Below are 24,635 nucleotides of genomic sequence, written 5' to 3'. Positions count from 1 at the left end.
GGTCGGATAGATGTGTTTTTTTACTCCGGCTTAATGAACTTTGTTCAATCTGCAGAGAGGATGAGTTGCACGTTGACCTCTCTGGTGTGTCACATGCAGACTGAACACTAGGTGGCACCATTTCAACTTTATTGGCTCTTTGGAGCTGAGTTATTTGGCTTCCAAATAACTGTCCACTCAAGATGAGAAGATGAAGGAATAATCAGTGTAAAGTGAAATGTCATTGAGTTAGATTTATATAGGCTAATTATCAAAGATAAGAGGCTGTTAATGTTCACTTGTGCTTGGTTTGTACACATTTCTGAGAATGCCACTTGTTTTCTGTACACGTTCTCCTTGTGGTTGAATAATAAAAACACATTTTCAGATCATATCCGACGCTTATGTGTCAATTTCATTGTAATATATGTGCATGTTCTGGTAACATTACGCTCCTCAGGTACTGTGCCCTAATTGCATCCTATTACACACACTGCCATTTATCCAGCACAACAGCTCGTGCACCGCATTACTCCCCTCATTCTATTTCTCTTCCAGCAGCCACACAGAGCCAATGTATCAGCGCACAACACTGCTATTACACGAGAGGGGAGATCTCTTTACGCGCAGGTTCACGCTTGTGCGCGCGTTTTTTTTCTGTCGGGGTGGGGGCGCGCACGTGCATCCGAGGCTCGTTGATCTGTGCAGCGAGCTGAGAGTCAGAGCCGCAAGTGAAGAGGGAGTCATAAGTTCTCAGCATCGGAAGAGCTTCGCCAAGAGGCTCCAGCGAGCAGCTTTCCAGGCGCACGGATCGTTGCTGAGGGGGAATCAAGCGGGAGGATGTTGAGCCGAGCCGAGCCGGGAGCTGCAGCTTCACCTCATCAGCGCCAACACGGGATGCTCCTGTAACTTTGAATGTGTTGAAGTTTATCTCCGCTGTCTGTTGCTCTGGTCTAGTCCGGTTTGGTTAAGAGCTGCTCGCCTGTCATGCTTGGTCCATCCGTCCACAGTGCGCTCTTTCTGTGCGCCTTCCTCCAGCTGTTCTCCCTGCCCGGCGGACAGATGCCATCCTGCCAGGAGGTGCGCACAGTCTTTCATTCTCTGCACCCGGGCTCCAAGTGGGTCCCCGAAACCCCGGTGTCAGGTAACTGTCATCAACTTCAAGCTTGTAAATGTAGCTCCATAGGTTTTACGCACAGCATGTGTGGTAACTGCATCCTTAAATTGTCTGTAGGCTAAAACAAAAAATTCATTTCCACTGTTCAGTTTCAGTTCTTTACTCCCCACTCCAAGGCTGCTGACGTGTCTAGTATCAGCAGTGAGAGCCAACCCACACACACTCTCCATCTCTCTGGCTCAACATTAACCAGCCTGCTCTGAAAAAACATCTATTGGCCACTTTGCATCTTGTTAAAAATGCAGGTTGAATTATATAAGCCACCGGTTAACTGTTAAATAACAAGCTTAAAGGAATCGATTGGCTCCAGTATTGATCCAAACATGGAGCCAAGTAACCCAAGTTTGATCTGGTCAGTGGTTTTGAAAACTGGAAGCAGATATTAGCATATTTTTTTTGCAAATATTTGTTATGTGGGTTTGAATCCTCTGCTGAATTTTAGGGGTATTTTGTTCAATAGATGATGAAGTTGACTATTACTCATGTTCAGGCTGGTCTCTTGGCAGCTTTTCCTCAGCCACATTGTCACAGAACAGATAGTGATGTGATAGGAATTGTGGCCATACTGAAAACAAATCTGTAAAAGATGCAATTACTCACAGGGGTAAATTGTTGTTCCCTGGAGCTCAAATGTCAGTGGCTCTTCCTCGGAGGAGGAAGGAACGTGTTTTGAGAAAAGTGACTTGACTTTTGAAACATGAGGGAAGAAAAAACACTGAGCAAGTGGTGAAATAATTCAGGTGTTTAGCTGGATAGGGGAACAACTGAAATCCCTCCCCATCTTGTTTTGCAGAACACAGCATGTTTGTGCACTGCTGGAGCCTGTTGCATGCATTCTGATTCAGTATGTAAATGGAAATCCCTCTCATGTGGCTGAATCACAGCCAGCTGCAAATGTTAATGGGGCGCTATAGTGTCATGTCAGCATGGAGGAAGTGCTCCAGGTTAACGTTTTCTCTCAATTCTGAGCATGCAATCCTCACACACTATACTCCCACCGCATTCAAACGGGTTTACCAAATAACGCTAAATGTTCCGTGAACATGGAAGAGTGTAATGAATCACAAAATGATTCAAAGCAAACAGCAGGGAAAGATGTGTGACGCACTTTGAAGCATATTTTGTCATCCTCCCCATGTATTAATCTCTTATCTGTGGATGCAAGCAGCTCCAACCACTGAGCCCTATCTCTCCGTGCATAAATCTTTAATCACACACCCTCCACCTAGGTCATCAAGCATTTTATCTGCCAGAAACATCGTAGCAGGCCAAGAGAAATATTTACCCCCCTCCTTTCGCTGGGGCATCAGTCTGAGCTGGACACCCTGCACACCAGGCAGCTCAAAACCATTACTTACACTGGAAATCAATCCACCAGTCTGCCAAAGAACAATTCATCTTGGCCAGTTAAGAGGTAGTTTGGTTCTCACGTTCCCATGATGCCCACGGCTACGCTGTTGCAGATTAATTGCTGGTTTTATTAAGTGAGCTGGTAGTACAGTGCTTTATCAAGAGACTGATAATCAAGCACCTAATTCATACATGTGGATTGCCCAGATTAATATAGAACACAGATTAAAAAACATTTTGGCCCTCTAATGTTCTGTTTCAGGTCCTGGTTACAGCTAAAAAGAAAACATATGTAACCCTAACCCTAACCCTATCTTAACATCGTATGATGTTTCCTACTTTTATGAATGGCTTATGAACATAATTCGAAAATGATGACATGTTCAGTGTGTTAAAGAAAATTATGCTTTATTGCCCCGCCTAGTTAAATACAATAACTTCTCATATTTCTCTATATCAGGGATTGGTGTTCAGCACTACCCTCCCATATAACTCCATTTGTGTTTCTGTTTTGGGAGTTTTATAACAGTATGTATTCATAATAAGTCTAACAGGGAGGTAACATGCATTACTGGCAACAAAAGTAATATATTTGTTCATGCATAGTCCATATTAAATAAAACATGAAATATTCCCTTATTTGGTGTAATACAAATGTTTTATGAAAATGTCTGTATTTTGCTTACATCTTCATCAAATGAGTTTGTGACAAAGAGGAGTTACTGCTTCAGTACATTTCTTTTTTTTTAATGTAACTTTATTTTAGGCGTTTTCAATATACAGAAATGAGCATACATACATATACAAACAAACTCGGGACATGCTGCCCTCCCCTTCTCCCTCCCCATACACCCTCCCATGGGACCAAGAGTGCAAAAAGACAAAAAAAATAAAAATAAAAATAAAAGATCCAATTCTACAGCGGCATATCAATGGACTAGTCAGACAGTTGACTAAAGAGAGTGCTTAGATAACATGAGCTGTTAGAGATTCAACTCCTTCACATGTTCGATGAGGGGAGTCCACACTCTATTGAATGTGTCACAAGAACCTTTTAGTGTATGTCTAATCTTTTCTAGCTGAAGTAAAGATAGCACCTCCTGGATCCATCTCCTGAAGGGTGGGCATTTTTTAGATTTCCAATTCATTAAGATTTCTTCAGTACATTTCTACATACTGGATTTTGATAATCTCAGAAGAAAAGGAAACAATATTTTCCAAGTAAAAATAGTTGATTTTGCAACTATTGTTAATGTTATTACTAGGGCTGTCAATCGATTAAAAAATGTAATCTAATTAATTACATACTCTGTGATTAATTAATCGAAATTAATCGCATACATAATTAACGGTGCCTGAACCGATACTTTTTAAGAAAGTAAAAAAAGAAAAGAAAAAAAAAGTGTACTAAACAACAGTTGGTGGCATTAAAGAACGGCTTGTTTATTGCTAAGGCCATATGGTCAAAATTAAATGATTTAATAATAATGTATAACAATAACAATAACTAATTTCAGTAGTAAATTGCTGTTGAACCATCAGATGGGAAAAGGACATTTACAATAACTTCAAATGCACCACGAGGCTGTAGTTTACCAGTTTCATTGAACGCACCGTCTGTGTTGTTTCTCCGACGGCAGCTGCAGATTGTTACATCCCGGTGTTGAATCCTCTACAGTAAAACACAGTCACACTTTACATCGTTTAGCGTTAGCTGTCAGCATTTTAACCGTGTTTAATCCAGCTACTAGCTAGCGGTAGGCTAACGTTAGCTGCTGTCGAATATAGTGTTAACTAGCTAGCGGTAGGCTAACGTTGCTGCTGTCGAGTATAGTGTTAACTAGCTAGCGGTAGGCTAACGTTAGCTGCTGTCGAGTATAGTGTTAACTAGCTAGCGGTAGGCTAACATTAGCTGCTGTCGAGTATAGTGTTAACTAGCTAGCGGTAGGCTAACGTTAGCTGCTGTCGAGTATAGTGTTAACTAGCCGATGTGCAGCGGAGTTTGTGTTTCAGAGCATCAGAGAGAAGAGCAGACATATCAGTGGCACCAGATTTCAGTAGCCAGGGTTGGCAGGAAGAAGATTTTTACAAGTAAATGTTCCAATTAATAATCCAGGCAGAACATTCTCATCTCCCTCCTTCATTTTACAGTCCAATGGGGCTAGAACGGCTCCGGGTCAAACGTCAATATGGAATGGATTAATCTGCCTTTGTTATTTGTTCTCAGATTAATTAATCGAAATTAACGCGTTATTTTGACAGCCCTAGTTATTACACATACAGCCGTGCAACAAAGAGGACGTTAAAGCCAATGTCAACAAAACACATGTACCAAAAAAATCTTACATTAGGTATCAACATTTGCCTCATTGAGCCACATGTGACAGAGTTCTGTAGCTAGAGACAGTATGATCGATGTAGAATGACATAACGGCACCAGTGTAGTATCAGAGGAACCCACGTAACTTCTAGGAAAGTCCCGCCCTACGAAGCAGCGCGATTGGTTGGGGTTAGGCAATGACCTCGAGTGGTTAAGGTTAGGACAGCCGACTGGTCAGGGGATAGGACCTGTACAAATCAGTTACGTTACCTTGTGTAAGCATGGACGCCTGGCCAGTGGTGTAGTCTATGTGATACGCAGGTATACACAGTATACCCACTAAGAAATCTCCAGGGTTTCCATATACCCACTTAAAAATGTACAATGATACGCAACAACACAGTTTTGTGACAGAACTTTCACTTCAGATATTTGAATCACAAATACGGGGTCGAGTAATGTGACAGCAAACTAAACTAACACTGCAGAACATGCAGAGAGACCTTTCTCATCTTTCATCGACCCGCTCCTCGCTGAGCTCAGTGTGTAGTGTGTGCGTAGCGACCGGGCCCAATGCTCCGCCTACACTAACGCCAGCATCCTCCCTTCAATGCACATTTAAGACAAATATAAGTAGCCTATTTTATTTTGTCCTCGTTGCTTTGGGGTCAACTTTTGTGATCCAGGCCTAGGTCCCTGATGTGAAAGCCCCCTTACTGCTTTATATGCCATTATATTTTGGATATATTTTGAATGTCATCTGTGTTTTCCTTCTCATAGGATAAATAAAAGGTATTCCCACCATAAATTGGTGCATAAAAGTGTATCAGAATACAGGAAAGGAAGTCTTTGACACTCAAAATAACCCTGGGGGAGGACACCCAGACCCCACACTTTGATATATATATATATATATATATATATATATATATATATATATATATATATATATATGTGGTACAGTATACCTGCTACAATACATAAGACTACACCACTGCACCTGGCCAATAGTAGTGTGTGAATGCTATTGAAGGGCGGGCCTTTCCTAGAAGTTGCGTGGGTTCCATAATAACGCATCAGGGACACTTAAAGGCCTCTCTCTTACATTCCCAACATGTGCTAACTGTTAGCACTAGGAATGACATAATGCAGATAATCAACAATTCCTGATATTGTGTACAGACCTCCTAAACCCCTCACAGTCCCAGAGCGATCTCAGGACTCCATTGCGGGAGCTACTGTAGTAAAAAATATGACGGGATGTGATTTCAAATCAAAGTACTGCAAGTGAGTGAGACATAACTGACCACTGGACTAATGTAATATTGATTTATCGTTTTTCAGTGTGTGTGCAGAAATAGTTGCGTTACCAAACATTACATCATCAACAATGATCACATTCACGGCTTCCACTCGTTCTTACACACACTGATATATTCAGTTGTTGTGGAAGATTTCTCTGTGTAGATTCACATCTCCACATACATGTAGCTTCAGCAAAATATTTCATTATTCTCAAAAATGCCCAAAGTCACGTTCTGTTCTCAAATAAATTATATTCTATGCATTCTTCCTTTTCTTTTTCTTTTTTTTTATATGACACATATTAAGCTTTCCAGGCATGTTTCCAATATGTCATACTATGACATACATTAAAATGTCTACATTGAAATGTCTTTCGTCATTCTAGACAATATTTAAGCAATGCATGAACATTTAAAAAGTAATATCCTGAAACGAGACAGAGTTATGGCGCCAGACTTGCGGTTGAATTTCCATAAATTCCAGCCCTTCCACTTTTGTCTTAATGAGCTTTTGTTTTACATTTTATAAAAGCATGAAATATGCAGCCCCTTCTCATATATTTAGCACATTTTTGGTCCTATTTTTGGTCATCCATAATACATCCTTGTCATTTATTCATACAGAATAAGTTAAAGGTTTTCAGCCACAATTACATCTGCTGTAATTGTTCTGAACTTTGTGCTTGCTAAAAATTTCGTGAGTAAATGCAAAACGGGGGGGGGGTGTTAGGATTTCTGTGCGGCCTAATGTAACACAAGTTCTTTATTGAGGCATACAGCTAATGAAAGATTGATGAACTTAAATGTTGAGGACGGCTTGCTGTGATTTGATCGGGGAAATATCACTTGATGCCCTGTGTGTGTGTGTGTGTGTGTATGTGCGTGTGTGCATGTGTGTGTGTGTGTGTGTGTGAGAGTGTGAGTGTGCGATGGGGAGCCGTGAAGTAACCTGTATTTATATGGTGTATGGTGTGGAGGAGGTGGCTGATTCAGAGAGATGTCCGCAGGAAGGCAAAAACAGAATTCTAATAATGCTGCATGTGGTGCCAAAGGGCATAACACCAAAATACCAAAATTGATGTTTTTCTTTTCGCCAACATGATTCAAAAGAAGCAAGTAAAGAGAAACAACAGTGAAGATATGAAGAAAAAAAAACAAACACCCTGCCTGTGCTGTGAGAGTAGCACTCATGTCTTTGTTGTGGCTGTTGCTGTGGGTGGCTGTAGTGTCTGGAGGTGAAATGGAGGCTGGGTGTCAGTGCACGCCACCACGTAGTCGTATATGTGCGAGAGGCGCGGGAGCACTTACCCCAGGACATGAGTGTGAATGCAGCTCCATCGGTGTCAGCGGTGGTTGGAGCGGAGGATGTGCTGGATCTCTGACAGCAACCTGCTGACTGGATTGATGAGAGGAGCAGATCAGATTCTCACTAAATGGATGACTAGTACCAGTTTGCTGGAGGCAGCGCTGACAGCTGCCGCTTATTTCAACATAAAAACCTGGAACAGTGGTCTTGCAAAGGAAGAGTTTTTCTCCGTAGGTTTTGTTTCAGAATTTGGGACACAAACACACACGCATGAACGCACGCACGCACGCACGCACGCACACACACACACACACACACACACACACACACACACACACACAACTTTGAGTGTCAAACACTTAATTTCCTGCATTCTGAGGGAATTTTAATGCAACAATTTGTGCAGCACAAGTAGACAGAGTTCCTGTTTTCTGTGTGTAGATCTCAACATTTCCGAACGCACTTGAAGGCAGCTTTATTTCCCAGAGAGAGAGAGAGAGAGAGAGAAAAAGAGATCAGCGCAGCAAGGTTTAGATGGTACGGTCCACTGTAGGGGTGTGTGAGATCGTTAGTATGTATAAAAAGGTATTTACAGGTAAGAAGGATATATTCATTATTTGAGCCCCCTGAACAGTTATTTGTGGGGAGTGGGTATTTTTCATATTTTTGGAGGGGGAAATCGCCCCCCCCCCTCGCCCCCCAAAATCTACGCCTATGGCTGAAACAATTATAGTTTGATGTTGTTTGATATTGCTGAGCAGGATGCCAAGGTCCAGGAGATGTGGACTCCAGTAATTAGCTGCCGGGTCAGGTCAAAAAGTGAACAACAAAAATGAACGCTCTTGCTGTTTAAAAGACACCGACACGACTAATAAGTGGATCAGTTTGACCTGAAGCGAGACGGGTTTTTGTCTTATTAAGCACAGATTTGTGCTTTGTTTAATCCGTTTTTCTTCTCCATACCTCTTTAATGAAGGGCACTTTTGTTTGCTGCCTCATTGTTTTGTGAGAGATCGGGCTCTTTCACAGTCATGCTTTCAGCTTTCACATTATTGTATCATCAAACGATTTAAAGTAGAGCAGTGTTGGCAAAGAACTGAAAATACTTTAAACAATTGTAATCCCCAGTAGCTAATGATATTTTTCATTCCTTAGGTTGGTTGTAGGCTTAAATTACGCTATGTTCATTTCATTTATTGTCTCTACAAAGTGACACTACATGGCTTATTTTGCCCTGGAGAGGAAGCCGAGGAGTCCCACGTGCTTCGACTCAACACTAGTAGTTGATGTATAATTTATGCTTATAATGAACAGCTTTTAACATATTCTATATCTTAATACAACTTGTTTTTCCCCCATGGTCTCTATCATTAAACTTGCATAGTGATAGCTTAGTAATTGGTGCTGGGAAACTAAGAGGCACACAGTGTATTTGTAGCTGCCCCCATTCCCTTGTGTTCCCTTGACTTGGAGTCCCCAAGCTTGTTAAAGACTCTTCTCTGTGTGTGCACAGGACTGTTTCAGCCCCTGCTGCAGTTTTCACACTTGGCATTTCAACAGAAACGTCATTTCATGAGAGATCCATCAGCAAAGGATAGTCAGTTACGGGCTGTGACAAACCGAAGGGCGATCAATGCGTTTTAAAAAAGCCATTTCAAGACCTTGACACTTATGAAAGCCACAGCTGTTCTGCATGTTGAATTGTCTGGCCCACCGTTTTAGAGTATTGATTGAAAGTGGGTCATAATTTAAAGGCGTCACCTTGGACTGAGATTGTATGTTGGGGAAATTTACATCTAAATTGCTCCTGGCCTTGCACCTTGTCTCTCTTGGTTTAGTTTGAAAGCAGTGGCCATCAGGACACAAAAATCAACTAATTAACCACTAACAGACTGATAGAAAAGTGCTCTTCGGTGCCCGGTAGCTATTAACCTCAAGGTAGGTGAAGTGAAACAAGCTCAGAACAAAACTGTGCAGGGATGACAAGTAATATAAAAAGGAGGCAGGGAGGAGGAAGAGAGCTGAGTCTTAAAGCAAAGAGAAAAAGCAGGAAGCTTACTCCCAAGTGATCTGTCAGTCAAAAAGAAGGCTTTATTTAGACGCTGTGATTTTATTATTTGTGAGACTTCCTGTCGAATCCTTCATTTATTCCTCACCGCAGTGGAACTTCTGTAATGAAAGGCATTTATCATCTGCAAAACGACAAACGTGCAGATGAAAGTGTCTGTTTTGCCGGAGATAATTGCTAAATCCCCGTCTTTTTCTTGCACCAGCCGCGCTCACCTCACCTCATGGTGCTATTGACAGCTTAATAATTTTGCCCCTGCAGCCTGAAATTAGCTTGATCTTATCTGCCAGGAGTGCTTTGTCCGTATTGATTTAAGATATTAAGCCTGTCAGTATGCATACAAAAGGTGCTGTGTGACAGGTTTATTGCCTGTTTCACTCATTAGACTCCACACCTCAAACTCTGATGGGCGCCAGCGAGTGAGCGTGGAGTTAGCCCAAGCTGTTCTTGGTTCAAATCCCCCAGTACTTATTCATTATCCAGACTGTCACTCTGTTGCATCTCCTGCACGTTTAACTTCCCTCCATGCAGCTTTGTTTCAGAGGATCTATTGTTTGAAGATCTCAAAGGGACAAATCCTCAAACCAATGGAGAGATTCACTTTTCATATTAAGATAAACCCTCCGTCAGCACAAAAGCCTTTCCTGTGTCTTTTGACACGCTTGTATCGAGACTTTTCTGATATCCATACACATTCACAATCCGAGCCCTCCCCCTAAATTAATCTGGCCGCTTCTGTCTCTTTATCCTCCGCATCCCGACCAGCGGCAGCTGAAGCTGGCACACTCCCCCGACATTTGTTTACCACGCCATCAATCAGGCCCTTGTCACTGACACCTCTCAGGCAGCAGATCCTGCAGACAACTCCAAGACGCCGCTTGGCATGTTACGACTGCAGCCTCCACTGAAGCTTTCAACTGCCACATGGGACAGAGAGAGAGAGAGAGAGAGAGAGAGAGAGAGAGAGAGAGAGAGAGAGAGAGAGGAAGCACCAATGAGCTCCTCTTTGTATTTAAACATCAGATGGTTGTGTCCTATTTATGTCAGTGTGATGTCTATGTGTGCATCGTTTTAGAGGAGTGATTTGGGAATAAGCTGGAAATGTATAGCTTTGTGTATAAAAAGTGCATATTCCACTGGAACTCTTTTTTTCAATAGCAGTGTTTTGACACAGAATTGTGATAACTGCAACATCAATTTGAGTAGTTCCCTATTTTGTAAAGGCGTCATTAAAGGTCCCACATTGTAAAGTCTTGCCTCTGAACTTGCTTTGACGAATAAATTGTATTCAAAAAAATTGTATTTATAGTGTCAAATCATAACAGGAATTATCTCAGGACACTTTACAGATAGAGTAGGTCTAGACCACACTCTGTAATTTACAAGGACCCAACAATTCCAGTGATTCCCCCAAGAGCATGCATGAATGTGTAAGTGCGACAGTGGTGAGGAAAAACTCCCTTTTAGGAAGAAACCTGGGACAGACCCAGGCTCTTGGGAGGCGGTGTCTGACGGTGCCGGTTGGGGGTGTGATGAACAGTGGCAATAATAGTCACAATAAAGATATTGTAATAGTTATAATAGTTCATGAAGCCATCCAGAATCAAATTATGAGTCTTACAAAGACCAACAGAGGAAGAAGGTCTAAATGCCACAAAGTTTACTTCTACTGGGCTGCACAGGCCAGAAGACAAACCCTCTCCACCTACCGGTGTGGAAACAAATAGAAAGTTTTCATCTTTACAACCTCTCACCGCCATCATTTCCTTTCATACCACCACTTAAATCTTCAAAGACTATGAGATGTAATCCAATTATTATACACATGTATAAGGTGTGGATGGAGGACTATAAAAAAAGGCTTTTGATATTTCTATCATTTGTGACTAAAACTATGTTAAAAAAAAGGTCCCATATTGTAAAAAGTGAGCCTTTTCTTTTATTATAAAGAAGGTGGAGGTGCTGTAAAAATACTGTGAAAGTGGCACAGATGCACCCGGGACCCGTGGGCACTGACCAATCAGAGCAGGCTGGGCTTTTTCGGAAGGGGGCCTTAAAGAGACGGGCGTTAAAATGGATGAAATTGTTTCAGACAGAATACAGGTATTAGGAATGTGTTTTTTGAACATTAAAGCATGTAAAAATGTTCTAGTAGAAAACCCAAATGAGAGGTATTAACCTAAGAAATGAGCATAATATGGGACCTTTTAAAAGCCACATCAGTTTGAACTACTGTTGAATCTCTTTTTTAAAATTTTTAGAAGAGATTTTGTACTTCTGACAGCCTTGCTATGACATTTTGATAGCACTGTAGAAGCATGTTCTCGTAATAAAACAAGAAAGAATTGTTCTTTGTAAAAGATGTCCTCGAGTTCATCGTCACACAAAACTGCACATACACCATCACTTTTGCAGCAGCTGAGGCGCCTTGGCTATCCTTGATCAGACTCAATTCTAACTGCGTAGTCCTTATCTCACACCTCACTGGGATTCTTTCATATTGAAATCATTTCTTCAGGGTGTTTGTTCTTTGATTTGGTTGTGTACAGCTACATCGGAGCAATTAAACATCCTTGTCACCTTAGTTTTGCCTTCACTGGCTTACATCTGCACCTTTCAAAAGAGCTCTGGGAAACCAATTATTTATCATCTGTGTAAACAGCCTGTAATGTCAGTCATGTTGTTTCATCGCCTTCAATCTTCCTTGTGGCTTAAATATCATATACATAGTAAAAGCATGCTGAAACACACTGAACTGCTCTCATCTTTGTGCAAAGTGTAGCCTGGAGCGGTGGTTAACTTTCTGTTGACCGAATTGATCTTTGAGGAGAACATCACAGCTATGGTGTGATATATTACTTGAATGTGCATAAAAATGACTTATTTTTTCAGCAGGAATTTATTTTTGACTTCAACCCCGCTAAATAACAGAGCCTCTACATAATGATCACACTCTCATTAAGGCTGCAGAATCTGCTGCTTTTTAGAGTTTCCTGTGTTTAACATGCAGAGAATGCAGCTGAATCTTTTTGTGTGAAGGAAGCGGCTTTGGGTTTTTTACAATTAAACAAAAGTGGCTTTGCAGCTCCTTCTCCCTGCTCATCCAGACTCCTGTCCTGTCTCTGCTGATTTCCTGCCAGGTGCGGATCTGCAGGTTTGCCAAACCAAAGGCCCGACCTGCTGTTCCAAGAAAATGGAGGAGCGGTATCAGGTGGCTGCACGCACCAACATGGAGTCTGGTCTGCAAGTCGTCAGTGCTCAACTCAAACGTCTTATCATCCACAACGCCGCCATATTCCAAGGTAAGCAGTGAGCGCAATTTGTTTCAAACAGACAAGATGTTTAGTTTTTTTTACTGTCAGTATCCACTTTCTTGGCACCACATCCCTGTTCACATCAGCAGCTCACTCCTTCAGACAGTGAGTCACAGAAAAATAAATTAGAAGCATAATGCACGCAGACAGGGACGAGACGCTCAGCTGCTGTTCAACTAAATGTTAGAATGGCAGAGACGTGTGGTTAAAGTGACTTTCGATGTAGTGTGGTTGTCGGGGCCAGACATGTTGTTCCAGAAAGTGACAGCCTCCTGAGATTTTGGCGCACTGCAGTCAGTGATGACAGTTATTCACAGAGTGGAAAACGCCAGTCAGCAGTGGTCCTGGGTAGCACTCACAGATGAGAGAGGTCAGAGGAAACTGACTGTGTATGAATGGTTTTAGCTAACAGATGTATGCAGAATAACAGCTCAGTGCAAAATGACGTACACATCGTCAAACTTGGAGACACTGAGGTTCAACTGCTGTCAGCTGAAAACACGAGGACGAAGGTACAGGAGGCAGGTGACTGCTGAAAGTAAATGACTGAACACTTAAATGACACCTGGTCTAACAATGCTGGAAGCAGATCAGCATGAGCTGTGTGACAGCAGCATGAAATCAGCATTTCCTTGCTGAGTTGTTGCTTTCAAGAACTGAGACTGCTCTGAGCTACTTCCTCTCTTTTTTTCCTCTTTTCCTTATTCTTGGTTAAACCAAAGTTTCTCAAAGTCGTTTGAGAAAACCTCCAATCAAGCAGCAACAAAGACCTTAAATAAGGTCAAATAATTCTATTTAAGGAATAGTTCGACACTAGGAACTATATAGCCTACTTATTACCTTTGTTGTTAGAGTGAGATGATGAGATTGATACCACTTTAAAGTCTGTAAGGTAAATATGAAGCTACAGCCAACAGCCGGTTAACCTTGAATTATGAACATGAAAATGAGCATAATATGGGCGCTTTAAAAGCATGTAGCCATGATTAAAAAAAGTCTTTCCAACACTTTTGTGTAACAGAACACACCTTTGCTTAATTTGCCATTCTTTTGTAATTTTGTAATTTCTACACAGCAAAGATAACGTTACATTGGCTCACTTTAAACAAAAACTTTATTTTTAAGTGACGGTTGTCAACTTGAACTGGTTTCAAGTAAACTCCTGGACAACAAAGGGGTACACAACTTTTCTTCCACAGTGCAGCCATATGAGCAACAGCTGTTTTGAAATATCCTTTCATGTTTAATGTTTAGCTTTTGTTATCATGCTACACAGGGCTTTTCAATCTAGCGCAGCAGCTCTGTTTACCGTCTCTGGGTTTCCACTTGAAGTGGGATGTGCAGAATCATCGGGCCACGTGGAACGCAGCACCATCCTGACATGCCAATTAAAACTTGAGGTTTAATGGGGACCGTGGGGTCTGCTTGACTTGGTTGTTACACACTAACTATGTTAGAGACTGCTGATGTGGTTTGGCTAGAAGGGGTTCAATGCTAATTGCTTTAGCATAGGGCTTGAGAGAATTCCCCAAACAGCCCCCAGACTGAAATCCTTTATAGCATCCTGGTCTTATCTGTTTTTCTCTTCTTCATTTTCATCCGCCTTCTCTTCTACTCTTTTCTTCTCTCTCTCTCTCTCTGACCCTGTAATCTTCTCTCTCCATCTCTGTCTCACTCAAGCTACTTGACTTTTCTTTCTCCTTCTTTCTCCCTCCGTCTGTCTCTCGCATTCATGCTACACCGTTGGGAATTGAGTGCATGCCTTGTTTGCCATCTTCTTTGCTGCTCTCTCTCTCTCTTTTCTTCTGCGTTCACTTCTGCCAGAGATCAAAGGGCTTCCCCTCTTCACTCCTCTATCTTCGTCTCTGAGTGCTCTCTCTATCCCTGCATCCCCCCTCTCCTTCCAGCTCCACCTGCCCTGCTCTGCTTTCCCAAGCCTCAGACTACACAATAGGTTTTTGCCCTTTTGAAGTCAACTTCTCCAAACAATAGAAAAAGTAATGGCTCTGTCTATCTTTGACTTTTAAGCAGAAAGATGACAGGCTACTTTAACATAAGGCTTCTTCAAGATCAATACCAGGAAATAGGTAAGGCATTAGGAATTTCTAATGATGCGTGGCGCAGAATGTCTCATATGCCATTTGCCAATCTAATGAGCCTGAGCTGATCTCTTTACAGTAAACCAGGGAAATAATATAATGGATAAACTACAGCATTCACTCTGATATGTGACAGACTCTTGGATTACATTTTGATTCACATAAGCGAGATCATAACATCATCTTCCCCTGCGTGCTGTGTTTGCCACACTCTCAATGGCCTGATGTTGTCAATTTAGTTCAAAATGAGAATCTGTAAACCTGTGCAGGATGCATCTTGAAATCGAATCTTTTAAATGAGAGGATGGTCTTGTGCATGCTGAGAATTTAATTTAGAAAATAAATGATGGAGTCCAATATTTCTAAGGAGGGTATTAGTAAGTGATGCTGCACGTCATTGAGCAGCCTAGAGATGACTTGATACGTGGAATGTATTGCAGAGTTTTAGTCAGCGCTGAGCAAAGAGGACAGTGGGGAGGTAACATTAGAGCACGTAAAGGGGCACTACACTGATTTACACATCAACATCAGTCACAGGGAGTACTACCAGTGTCAGGAAGCTACTTGAGAAAAGTTATCAATCACTCATTACCTACTACATAATGCAAAACTTATTACAGTAGTTTAATAATTACATATGTAATAAAACATGTAGAAATAGAAACCGAAACATTGTGGTTTAACAAGCAGCCAGCCTACACTTTGGACAATGTTCAAAAATAGTGAACAATATCCATCACAAAAGTCAGAATTTACTGTAAGCTTGCAACCTCAAATTACATACCTGTCTCCTAGAAATCACATTTACATACTTCCTATTTGTTTGGGCACTATGACGTTTTTGAAAGAAATGTTATTGCTGCCTGGCTTATGTTTACTGGCAACATTTTGCCCAGAGAAGGAAGTTCTACATTTATTGGGAGGTGGTTGAAGTGTGGGTGGGCGTACAGAGACCAAGACCACCATCTCTCCCTAACCTTAACCAAGTGCTGCGAGTGCCTAAACATAACCATTCTAAGGTTTAATGATGCTGTAGATGCTATGAGGGATATTGTATTGCAAGATCAGATGTTTTAGGAAAACAAATGAAATACATTGTCAGTATGCACAAATATGTGCAGTATCAACCTGTTCTCACAGAATTCCGTGAAATGAACACGGCCCCTTAAGTTAAGGAAAAGGTCGTGGGTGGGCGGGACAACAACGGTTTGCGTTTAGGAAAAGAAGAACGGGACGGCCGTATACAGCGGACGGGTTGAGTTTAGGAAAAGAACAACAGCTTGGGTTTAGGAAAAGAAGAACAGGACAGTTGGGTTTAGGTATCCTGACATGCGTGATACGATCCCCGGTCTCCTGGGTGACTCCTGGACTCTTAATGCTTCGTCATCTTCTCATTGACTTTACTTTGGCATTGTTTTCCGTGGTGGCCACACAGAATTTTCACACATTCCGTCCCACCACCACGTAATGTGCTGTTAACAGTTTGTGATCATTTCACGGAATTCTGTGAGAAACAGGCTGGCAGTATCAACATTTTGCAACTTAGCTGATACTTTCTTTTAAACATTTCCTCATTTTGTTAATAAAAAATATTGTAGAAAATGTATTTGCTGTAGCAAATTGGAATTGGCCACCCCTAGCTCACCCAGTAAGAGCGTGCGCCCCATGTAGGCTGAGTCATTTGCAGCGGCGCTGGTTTGAGTCCGACCTGCAGCCCTTTGCTGCGTGTCATCCCCCATCTCTCTTGCACCTTTCCTGTCTATCCACTGTCACTCTGAAATAAAGGGAAAACCCCCCCAAAAAATAATCTTTAAAATGAGTTTTAATGTTTTATCCAACTGTCAGTTTAAAATGCAGAAGGTATCCAATTTACAATTAAATGAAAGGGACATTTTAGTTTTGCTTACCTAAAAGAAAATTATTGAATTTTCTGCAGTTTGATTAATTACTTAATTAATTGTTTGAGCACTCGAGTATGTAAACAGACGAACGATGCAAAGAAGTGAGGTGGGAAGTCGGTGTGTGTATGTGTGGAGGGAAACTCACCCAACTCTATACTCTACGAGGCTGGAACAAGTCCTAAACAATGTTGTTACGCTGAGGCTCAGCTGATTTAAGCACATATTTAGGGGCTGGGATTATAGCCTACTGCACATCTCACATCATCCTCTCTACCTCACCCATCTCCTCTGTCTGTATCCTCTGTATAGCTGCCCGGCGAAGCAGAAACTCATTGAAAACCATCTTCTGGCATTCTGGGTGATTGGCAGCTCTAATTGTTGTTATTTCCCTGGCGATGTTTCCTTCAGAGTGGTGCTGCTGCTGCTACTGCTGCTGCTCAGCCTGAGCCTGCAGATTAGAAATTAGATTATCCTCCTCTGTTAATGAGACACGCTTTTATTTAACATTTTAAAAATGATATGTTGAGGTTATTATTGTGTACGAGCTGAAAGCCACCCGTGGCTGTGTGGCAAGGGCAGGCAAGATCTGGGGAACGTTTTGTTGTGCGGTGCTTGTGCAAAATGACACATCATAAAATAAGCCTCTCCTGACTGGTGGAGAGAACAAGAGTGCTCGGTTTCATCACAGATCCCTGCTCCTCTGCTCTGTCTTTACCCAGAGGGGAGTCACACTCAAGTCCAAAGAGCAAACCCAATTAATAAACATGAGAGGACAGGGTTGGCCCGATTGCTTATATAGCCAAATATGTGGGGAGGCAAGTTGAGCAGGGTGAGTGTGTGTGTGTGTGTGTGTGTGTGTGTGTGTGCGTGTGCGCGCGCGCAGATATCAAAGAGTCTGTGTGATATCTGCTGAAAAAAGTGGGACATCTAGCCTGGTGCTCCTGGAATGACTCAATGAGTCCATAGAAGGCTGGCTCAGTGGGGTGTTCGAAAACAGGTCTGACTTGGACTACTTTCAGGCAGCATGAGGGCGATCTGTATGTGGCTTCACTCGTCGCTGCGAGGCAGGGGAGCTTTCTCCACTTTACTCTGATCTCACAGGGGCCAGCTCTGTAAATGAGCGGGAGTTTGGAAGGAGCTTGAAAGGATGCTCATCTATTTTTTTTATCAGATATAAAGACAACAGGCAACCTGCAATGTGCACTGCTCGACAAAGTTGCAGAATATCCGTGAGGACGTACACACACACACACACACACACACACACACACACACACACACACACACACACACACACACACACACACACACACACACACACTGACTGCAAAATTGAAACAGTTCACTCAACAAAAGTGTGAATAAATCTTCTTTTGTGTCCTTGAGTTCCTCACACCTCATTCCTAGCGGGCCAACAAATTAGCATCTCATTAGCAGTCTCAAAAAAAATTCTATCGACTTCCTCTGCTTCTTCTGGATGGGTTTTAATTACTCTAAGTGTATAAGGAATTTGAATATCAGACCCCCAGTGGGAGGGGGTTGTTGACCTTGAGAAGAGTTTGCCCTCATTTGTCTCCGATAGTGCTGAATGGACACTCGCCGTGGCAGTAACCCAAACGAGATGTGGCAGGAGGTGGATGATGCAGAACCTGGCAGGCCAGAGCTGCCTTTCCATTCAGCAGCCAATAATCAAAATCAGATCTCGCTGCCCTCTGCATGCAATCGCTGTCTCCTGCTCGTTAGCCGTCCGCTCGATTCAAAGTGCTGCTGGCGTCTGGCCTTAGCAGACCTTTCCTCTGTTCTCTTCCCATCATCGGCTTTCCAATAATCATCCCCTGCCTCACGCTCTCCATGGAGTCATTTTGTCTTCTGGAGAAGTTTTCCCGGAGTAATCCAATAAGAGTGAGGACTGGTGCCATGTATGCCTGCTGCGAGATGTCTGAGGTTGTTTACTCGCTGCCCCGGGGATAATCTAATAACTTAATGATGGGGAGAGGCACTTTTGCTATGTCCAATGGGTTCCTTCGAGCATCGTTTACCAGACACGATGGGGTTTACCAGCCATTACCACATCTTCTTCTATCAACTTGTAATTTGATTTGAACATAATTGCTGTGTTTTATCATTATGCGTCACTTCTTGGTTCGCTTCTAATGAGGTTTTCGGGACTTTCCTTGCACTCTGCTGGGCTGGCAAACAGATTTATACTTAATAAAAGCGGTGTAATACTGAGAAGCGCGCTGTCTTTTTGAGTTCTGAGCTTTTCTTGGTGCTCTGGAGCTACAAAGGGGAAAGTAAGAGTGTATCTTTGCAGTAAACAACCTGAGAGAATATTTTTGTGTTAGTCAGCCTGAGGAAGAAACATTAGCTGTAGCAGCTATAGACACATACTGCAAGCACCAAAACATCCAGGTACAGCAAATACACCAGCGATGTCGCCCCCTCTCTTCTTAGTATTTCTTCTCATTATCCAGTCTGGTGCTTATATTTCTAATATGAAACAGTGAAAAGTTTACAAAGCGTATACAAATGAAATGTTTGGGTGCAGTTTGCCACTGAATTAAGATGACATGGTCTGCATGGGAATCTTCCATGTGTGTCAGGCAGGAGCCTAGTTCCAGACTGAAACTCATGACTCCTGCTACTTCACCTTTTTTTTAAATTTTTTTTTTTACATTAAACGAGAAAAAGGGGAAGCAGATAATGGAATTAAATTGTGTTTTAAAAAGTGTTTTATTATAAAACATATACTTCCAGAACAAATATATGTTACTAAGTAATTATGTATATGTTGCGGCCTCATAAAAGCCACTATTCTGCAAGAAAATATACTGCAAATACAGTGTTGGTAAGGTGTATTGTATGCCAGCAGTTATTTACTATCTTGTCTGAATAGGCCCCTTTCACAGCGGCCATTTTGACATGTCATTGCAGGGGAAACACAGGTGTAATAAATAACATTGATTATGGCCCTGTTGCATTTAGCTGGTAATGTGCATGCTGGCACACTGGAAAGGCTTTGACACACGTTATACAACAGGATCGTGATTCATTTAATCAATGTCAAAATGGCTGCAGCGAAAAGGGCCTCTGGGTGTCTCCATTCTCACATGGTGGATTTCCCTGTTTTTGCAATGGTGGTTTAGTATTTTCACCCAATTCTTAGTATTCTCTTGATGTGCTAGGCAGCCACAGTAGGTTTCTAGAGGGCTTAGGTGCTATGGTGGGGGGTTGTGTAGTTGTAGGGTTTTGGGGAACTCCTCCAAAAACATTTGATTTTATATGGCTAAAACCTACACATTTTCACCTAATTTTAGACTTTTATTATTACAATGTTCTTTTTCAAACACACGGGTTGCAGTTTTTCACATACCTCAGACATTAGAAAGAAAAAAGTGAAACAAATATGCTCACTGATGATGTAAGTGGTAAAGTCATCCTTAATAATCACAAAATAACATTGGTTAAACAAGGTTTATAGTGAAGGGATTTCAACTGGGATTTGCTCAAAGTCAGGGTGAAGCCACTAACCAGCTGTAGGGGTGGGGATATTTATCTTATCCATAGTCTTATGTCCTGGTTCTTTCATTACTAAAGATTTTTGTTATAAGTTATCATTTAAAAAAAGAGGTAACACTTTACTTGAAGGTATCTACATAAGAGTGACATGACACTGTCATGACACTGTCATTAACACATGACACTGTCATGACACAGTCATGACACATGAACCCTAACCCTAACCATAACTCTAACCCTAACCCTAACCATAACTTGTCATGACAAAAACCGAATGACACTTACTAAAAGAAGCGTTATGTCATAAATGTTTATAACTTGTTTATAATGTTTATGACACGTTCATGACAGTGTCATGTCACTCTTATGTAGATACCTTCAAGTCAAGTGTAACCAAAAAAGAATACATTTAGAACAGGATTTGAATTGATTTATATTTTAATCATATTTAAATACTGTTTCTCGAGCAGCAACAGTAAAGTTTACAACAGCAAAAACACCATATACACGATGTCTCTCTGGAAACTAATCTAAAATGTCAGGAAAATAAATAATATTCCTGACATCAAAATACTGAGTGAAGTTTAGAAAGAATAAAGAACACAGACAGCAGTCAGAATCAGTGTCTTCATGTCCTCGGTCCTCCTCCCTCTGCTGCTGCTGTGATTCACCGCCTGCAGGTACCGCTGGCTGCGTCTCAGCATGGAGCTTAGTTTACAAGAATTTGCCAAAGTTGAAAAAGTAAGCTAAACAGTTACTACATACAACTTCTTCATAACAATTCACTTTTCAGCTCAAGCACTGTGGTGTGGTTTTCCTTTCAACTCTCTACTGTATGCCTCACTTAAGTGACAAGCTAACGTGACAGGCTAACGTTACTGTAAGGCAGATTTTTACAAAGAAAGCAAACAGTTTTGCCTTTATCCATGATTGTGTCTATAGTGTTGAATCCAAAGTACTTCCACACATCGCTTCTCAGATCATTTTGGTGCCACAATTATGCATTTAGTATGACTCAAGCTAGTTTTCTCCATTTTGCACTAGCAACTAGGCTAAAACAATCTCCTAATTTACTGAAAACGCAACAGGGCAGTAACAGGCCTTTCTCACAGCAGACACTTTGACTTGTCATAGCAGGAACAGCACAGGTGTTACTAATACCATTAACAATGGCTCCGTTGTATTCAAGTGTTCCAGTGAGAGTGACAGGGAACCAGCATGCACAATACCAGGAACCTGAAATCAAAGCAGCTTAATGGAATCCAGCCATCATTCATTTCATTATTTACACCTGCTTTTCCTGCTGTGATGAGTCAGTCTGTGGGATCTTCCTAGACCCAATTTGATGAGATACCATACTGTATGTGGTCCCTAAGCCAAGGTTTTGACACTCTCACCTGAAATATCACAGGTACTTGGATGCAGGACTAACTCGTCTGGGAAAACCAAAGTAAAGGAGGTAAGTGATAACCGCTGTGGTTGTCTTTCTTTAGCCCACGTAGTCTGGAAATCATTTCACTTTTTCTACAGCCAGATAAACCTTTGTTTTCATTTTTTCGTGCTGTAATTCTTCATTGTTTGGCTGTTTTATCTCTTTATCGCTTTATGTCTGTTGCCAGGCGCTCCCTGTCTCCACGGGAGGCCGCCTCAGCATCCTATCCCCAACAGGGCTGGCACACTGCTTAAAGTGCTCCTGTGTCTCGCGTGTTTCACGCTACACTTTTTTAACTGTGCCTCCGTCTTTTGATTTGACCACACTCAAACCCCAAAATTGTCGTCTGTCTCTCTGCTGATAAAATGGCAGCCAGTCATCACCCCATGGGGTGGATATTTGCATATGATTTCAGCTGTGCCTCTGGATATCTTCAATAGCTGAATTATTATCCCAGAAAGAAAAAAGCCAACTCTTTCAGACTTCCACTTTGGGCTGTTCATCTTTTGCATTTCCACCATTATTCTTAAACAAAGGCTGATTTCTCCACTGAGAGAGAGTCGGTGTATTACTTTTATATTCATTCTGAAAAGACCTGTGGAGTGGAGGATTGTTTATTTATGCTTTTGAGCTTGTTTTAGAAATGGAGGGGGAAAAGATAAAAGATGGAGAAAAAAACTGTAAAAATGTGTGAATGCATCTTTTTGTCAGCGCTTGTTCTTTGTCTTTGCTTTGAATGTTTTCTTATGAACAACAATGTCTCAGTCCATAAAGTAATTGACGTTTTTACCCGTATAGTTGCAGCTCCAAACTAACTCCCAGATTTTCTCAAGCTTTAAGGCAGGAATCTGTGCTTTACTCTTCTTAGGCCAAAGAAAACATTTTGCTCTCACATATCTGCCTCATTAGATTCACTTCATTCTCCATCAGCCTTTATGGAGAGACCCGAGTTTTGATTCAGCTTTGGTGTCACCTCAGCGGAGCATTTTCTGCCGGGAGAACACAAGATTTCTGTTCTTCTCTACAATTCCTTCGCCACCTACCCTGTCGTGTTCTTTATGCTGATGTGTCAAAACATTGCCATGAGTGAGACGAGCGTGGCTCTTCGTGTTTGAGCCACATTTTAATGATGTACCCTGTTGCACGCCTCTCGAGCTGAATTTCGTCATAGAGGAAAAACAAACAGTGTGGAGTGAGGATCAAAGTGTCATTTGAAATGCTATCATCAAACAGAGCTGAAGGGACTGACAGCTCCTCCCAGCCCCAGCTGAGAGAAGGAGCCTTTGTTTCTTTCAACGTCTGATGACTGGTGCATCGGCCCGGGATGAAGAGAAAGGGGGAGAGGGGAGAGAGGAGAGTAAAGGAGAAGAGGCGAGGGAAGAGGATAAGAGAGAGAGTACAGTAAAGGAAAGGAGAGGAGAGGAGAGGCAATGAGAGAAGAGGAGAAGAGAGGAAAGGAGGTGAGGGGAGAGGAAAATAGGGAGGAGGAAAAAGGAGAGGAAAGGAAAGAAGAGGAAATAGGGGGAGATGAAACCGAAGGAGAGGAGAGGACGAGAGGAAAGGGAGAAGAGTGGAAAGGAAATAAAAAGGTCAGGAAAGGAAATAAAATGATAAGCAGAAGAGTGGTAAGGAAAGGGTATTCAAGGAAAGGAAGGAAGAGAAAAGGGACAGGATGAAGAGTGAAAGCAGCATATTGACATGAGCACAGCTCACACTGAGCTAATGAGCTCCTTTAAATGAATCACCCAGCATCTCCATACATCATGTGGGACTTTTGTCCACTTAATGGTTGATACAAATCTGCTTTTCAGAAATGCCCAGAGTTCTATTTAATCAAAGCCGTTTCTGCGAGCTAAATCAATGCAAACGCAAGATCACAGTTGAACAGCCACATCTATTAACAAGACGTGTTTGAGAAAGCACACGTTTGTCTACATACTTACCCAAATGGAGACTATTCTTCGATGTCACTTTGTTTATATTTATCCTCACGCCAGGGCAGACATATTCAGAATAAATCTAAAGCCTGTGCAGCTTGCGGCTGCAAAAGTTCCCTCTTCCCTTTCCTCAAAGCTATAACTCCCCCAATCTGAAGTTATGTGAGTTCAGCTCTGTGGGGACAAACCCAGCAAGACCTGAAGGTGTTTGCATGTCAATCTTTTTCTTTGTGCACAGTGTTTGGCAGGTTGTGGCATGGGACAGCTGCTTTAGAATTAATCTTCAAGGCCTTCTTCTTTATGAAAAGCATCCTCCGCTTTGGAAAAGTGCACTCTGCAGTCGGTTCACTTGCAGGTATAAGTTTTTAGAATCATATTCAGGTTGCAGTTTCATTATATCAGCACTGAGTTTCTCTGAATAGGAAGATTATAAGACAGCTGTCACAGCACTGAGGCGCGACCCATTTATATCTGCTCATCCTCTATTATTTCATTGCTCTTCCTTCACCTCGCGACCCCACCAGCTTGCCCTCTTCCTCCTACCCCAACCATGCACTTATAGTTCAAAGAGATGCATTTTTCATGTTGGCCTATGAAATATTGAAACACTTACGCAACATGTGCTCAGCCATGCAGACATAACAACCATGTCAGGGCAGGGCAGAGGGGCTGATCTTACATCTTTGGGATCTCATGGCTTATTTACAACAATATAAATATGTAACAATTAACCAAATTTAACTTCTTCTGACAGAGGGCCACTGTCATTTGTTCAAAGCCAGTGTGTACCCTTTCCTGACAAGCAACCTCTTGCTGTCTTGAGTCATTATTGTCTTCTCCAAGTAGCAAAGGTCAAACTTTCACTGAGCGAGAGACCGTGGTTCTTATATCCAACAGTCAACACTGCTTTCTTTTAACCAAATGTTTTC

General features: G+C 41.9%; 1 protein-coding gene across 1 annotated transcript in view; it reads left to right on the top strand.

Moving 5' to 3' along the window:
• Positions 1-601: 601 nt before the first annotated feature.
• Positions 602-24,635, top strand: part of gpc3 (glypican 3) — a 129,030-nt gene continuing 104,996 nt past the window's right edge. Inside the window, exons 1-2 of the mRNA XM_078261180.1 lie at positions 602-1,123; positions 12,645-12,806. Coding sequence (XP_078117306.1) covers positions 967-1,123; positions 12,645-12,806 — 319 coding nt within the window. The 5' untranslated portion in view covers positions 602-966. The remainder of the gene's footprint in view (positions 1,124-12,644; positions 12,807-24,635) is intronic.

This window comes from Sander vitreus, chromosome 10 (genome assembly GCF_031162955.1).
Source record: "Sander vitreus isolate 19-12246 chromosome 10, sanVit1, whole genome shotgun sequence".
NCBI lineage: Eukaryota > Metazoa > Chordata > Actinopteri > Perciformes > Percidae > Sander > Sander vitreus.
Note: the sequence above shows the minus strand (reverse complement) of the source record. Positions and strands in the feature narration are given on the sequence as shown.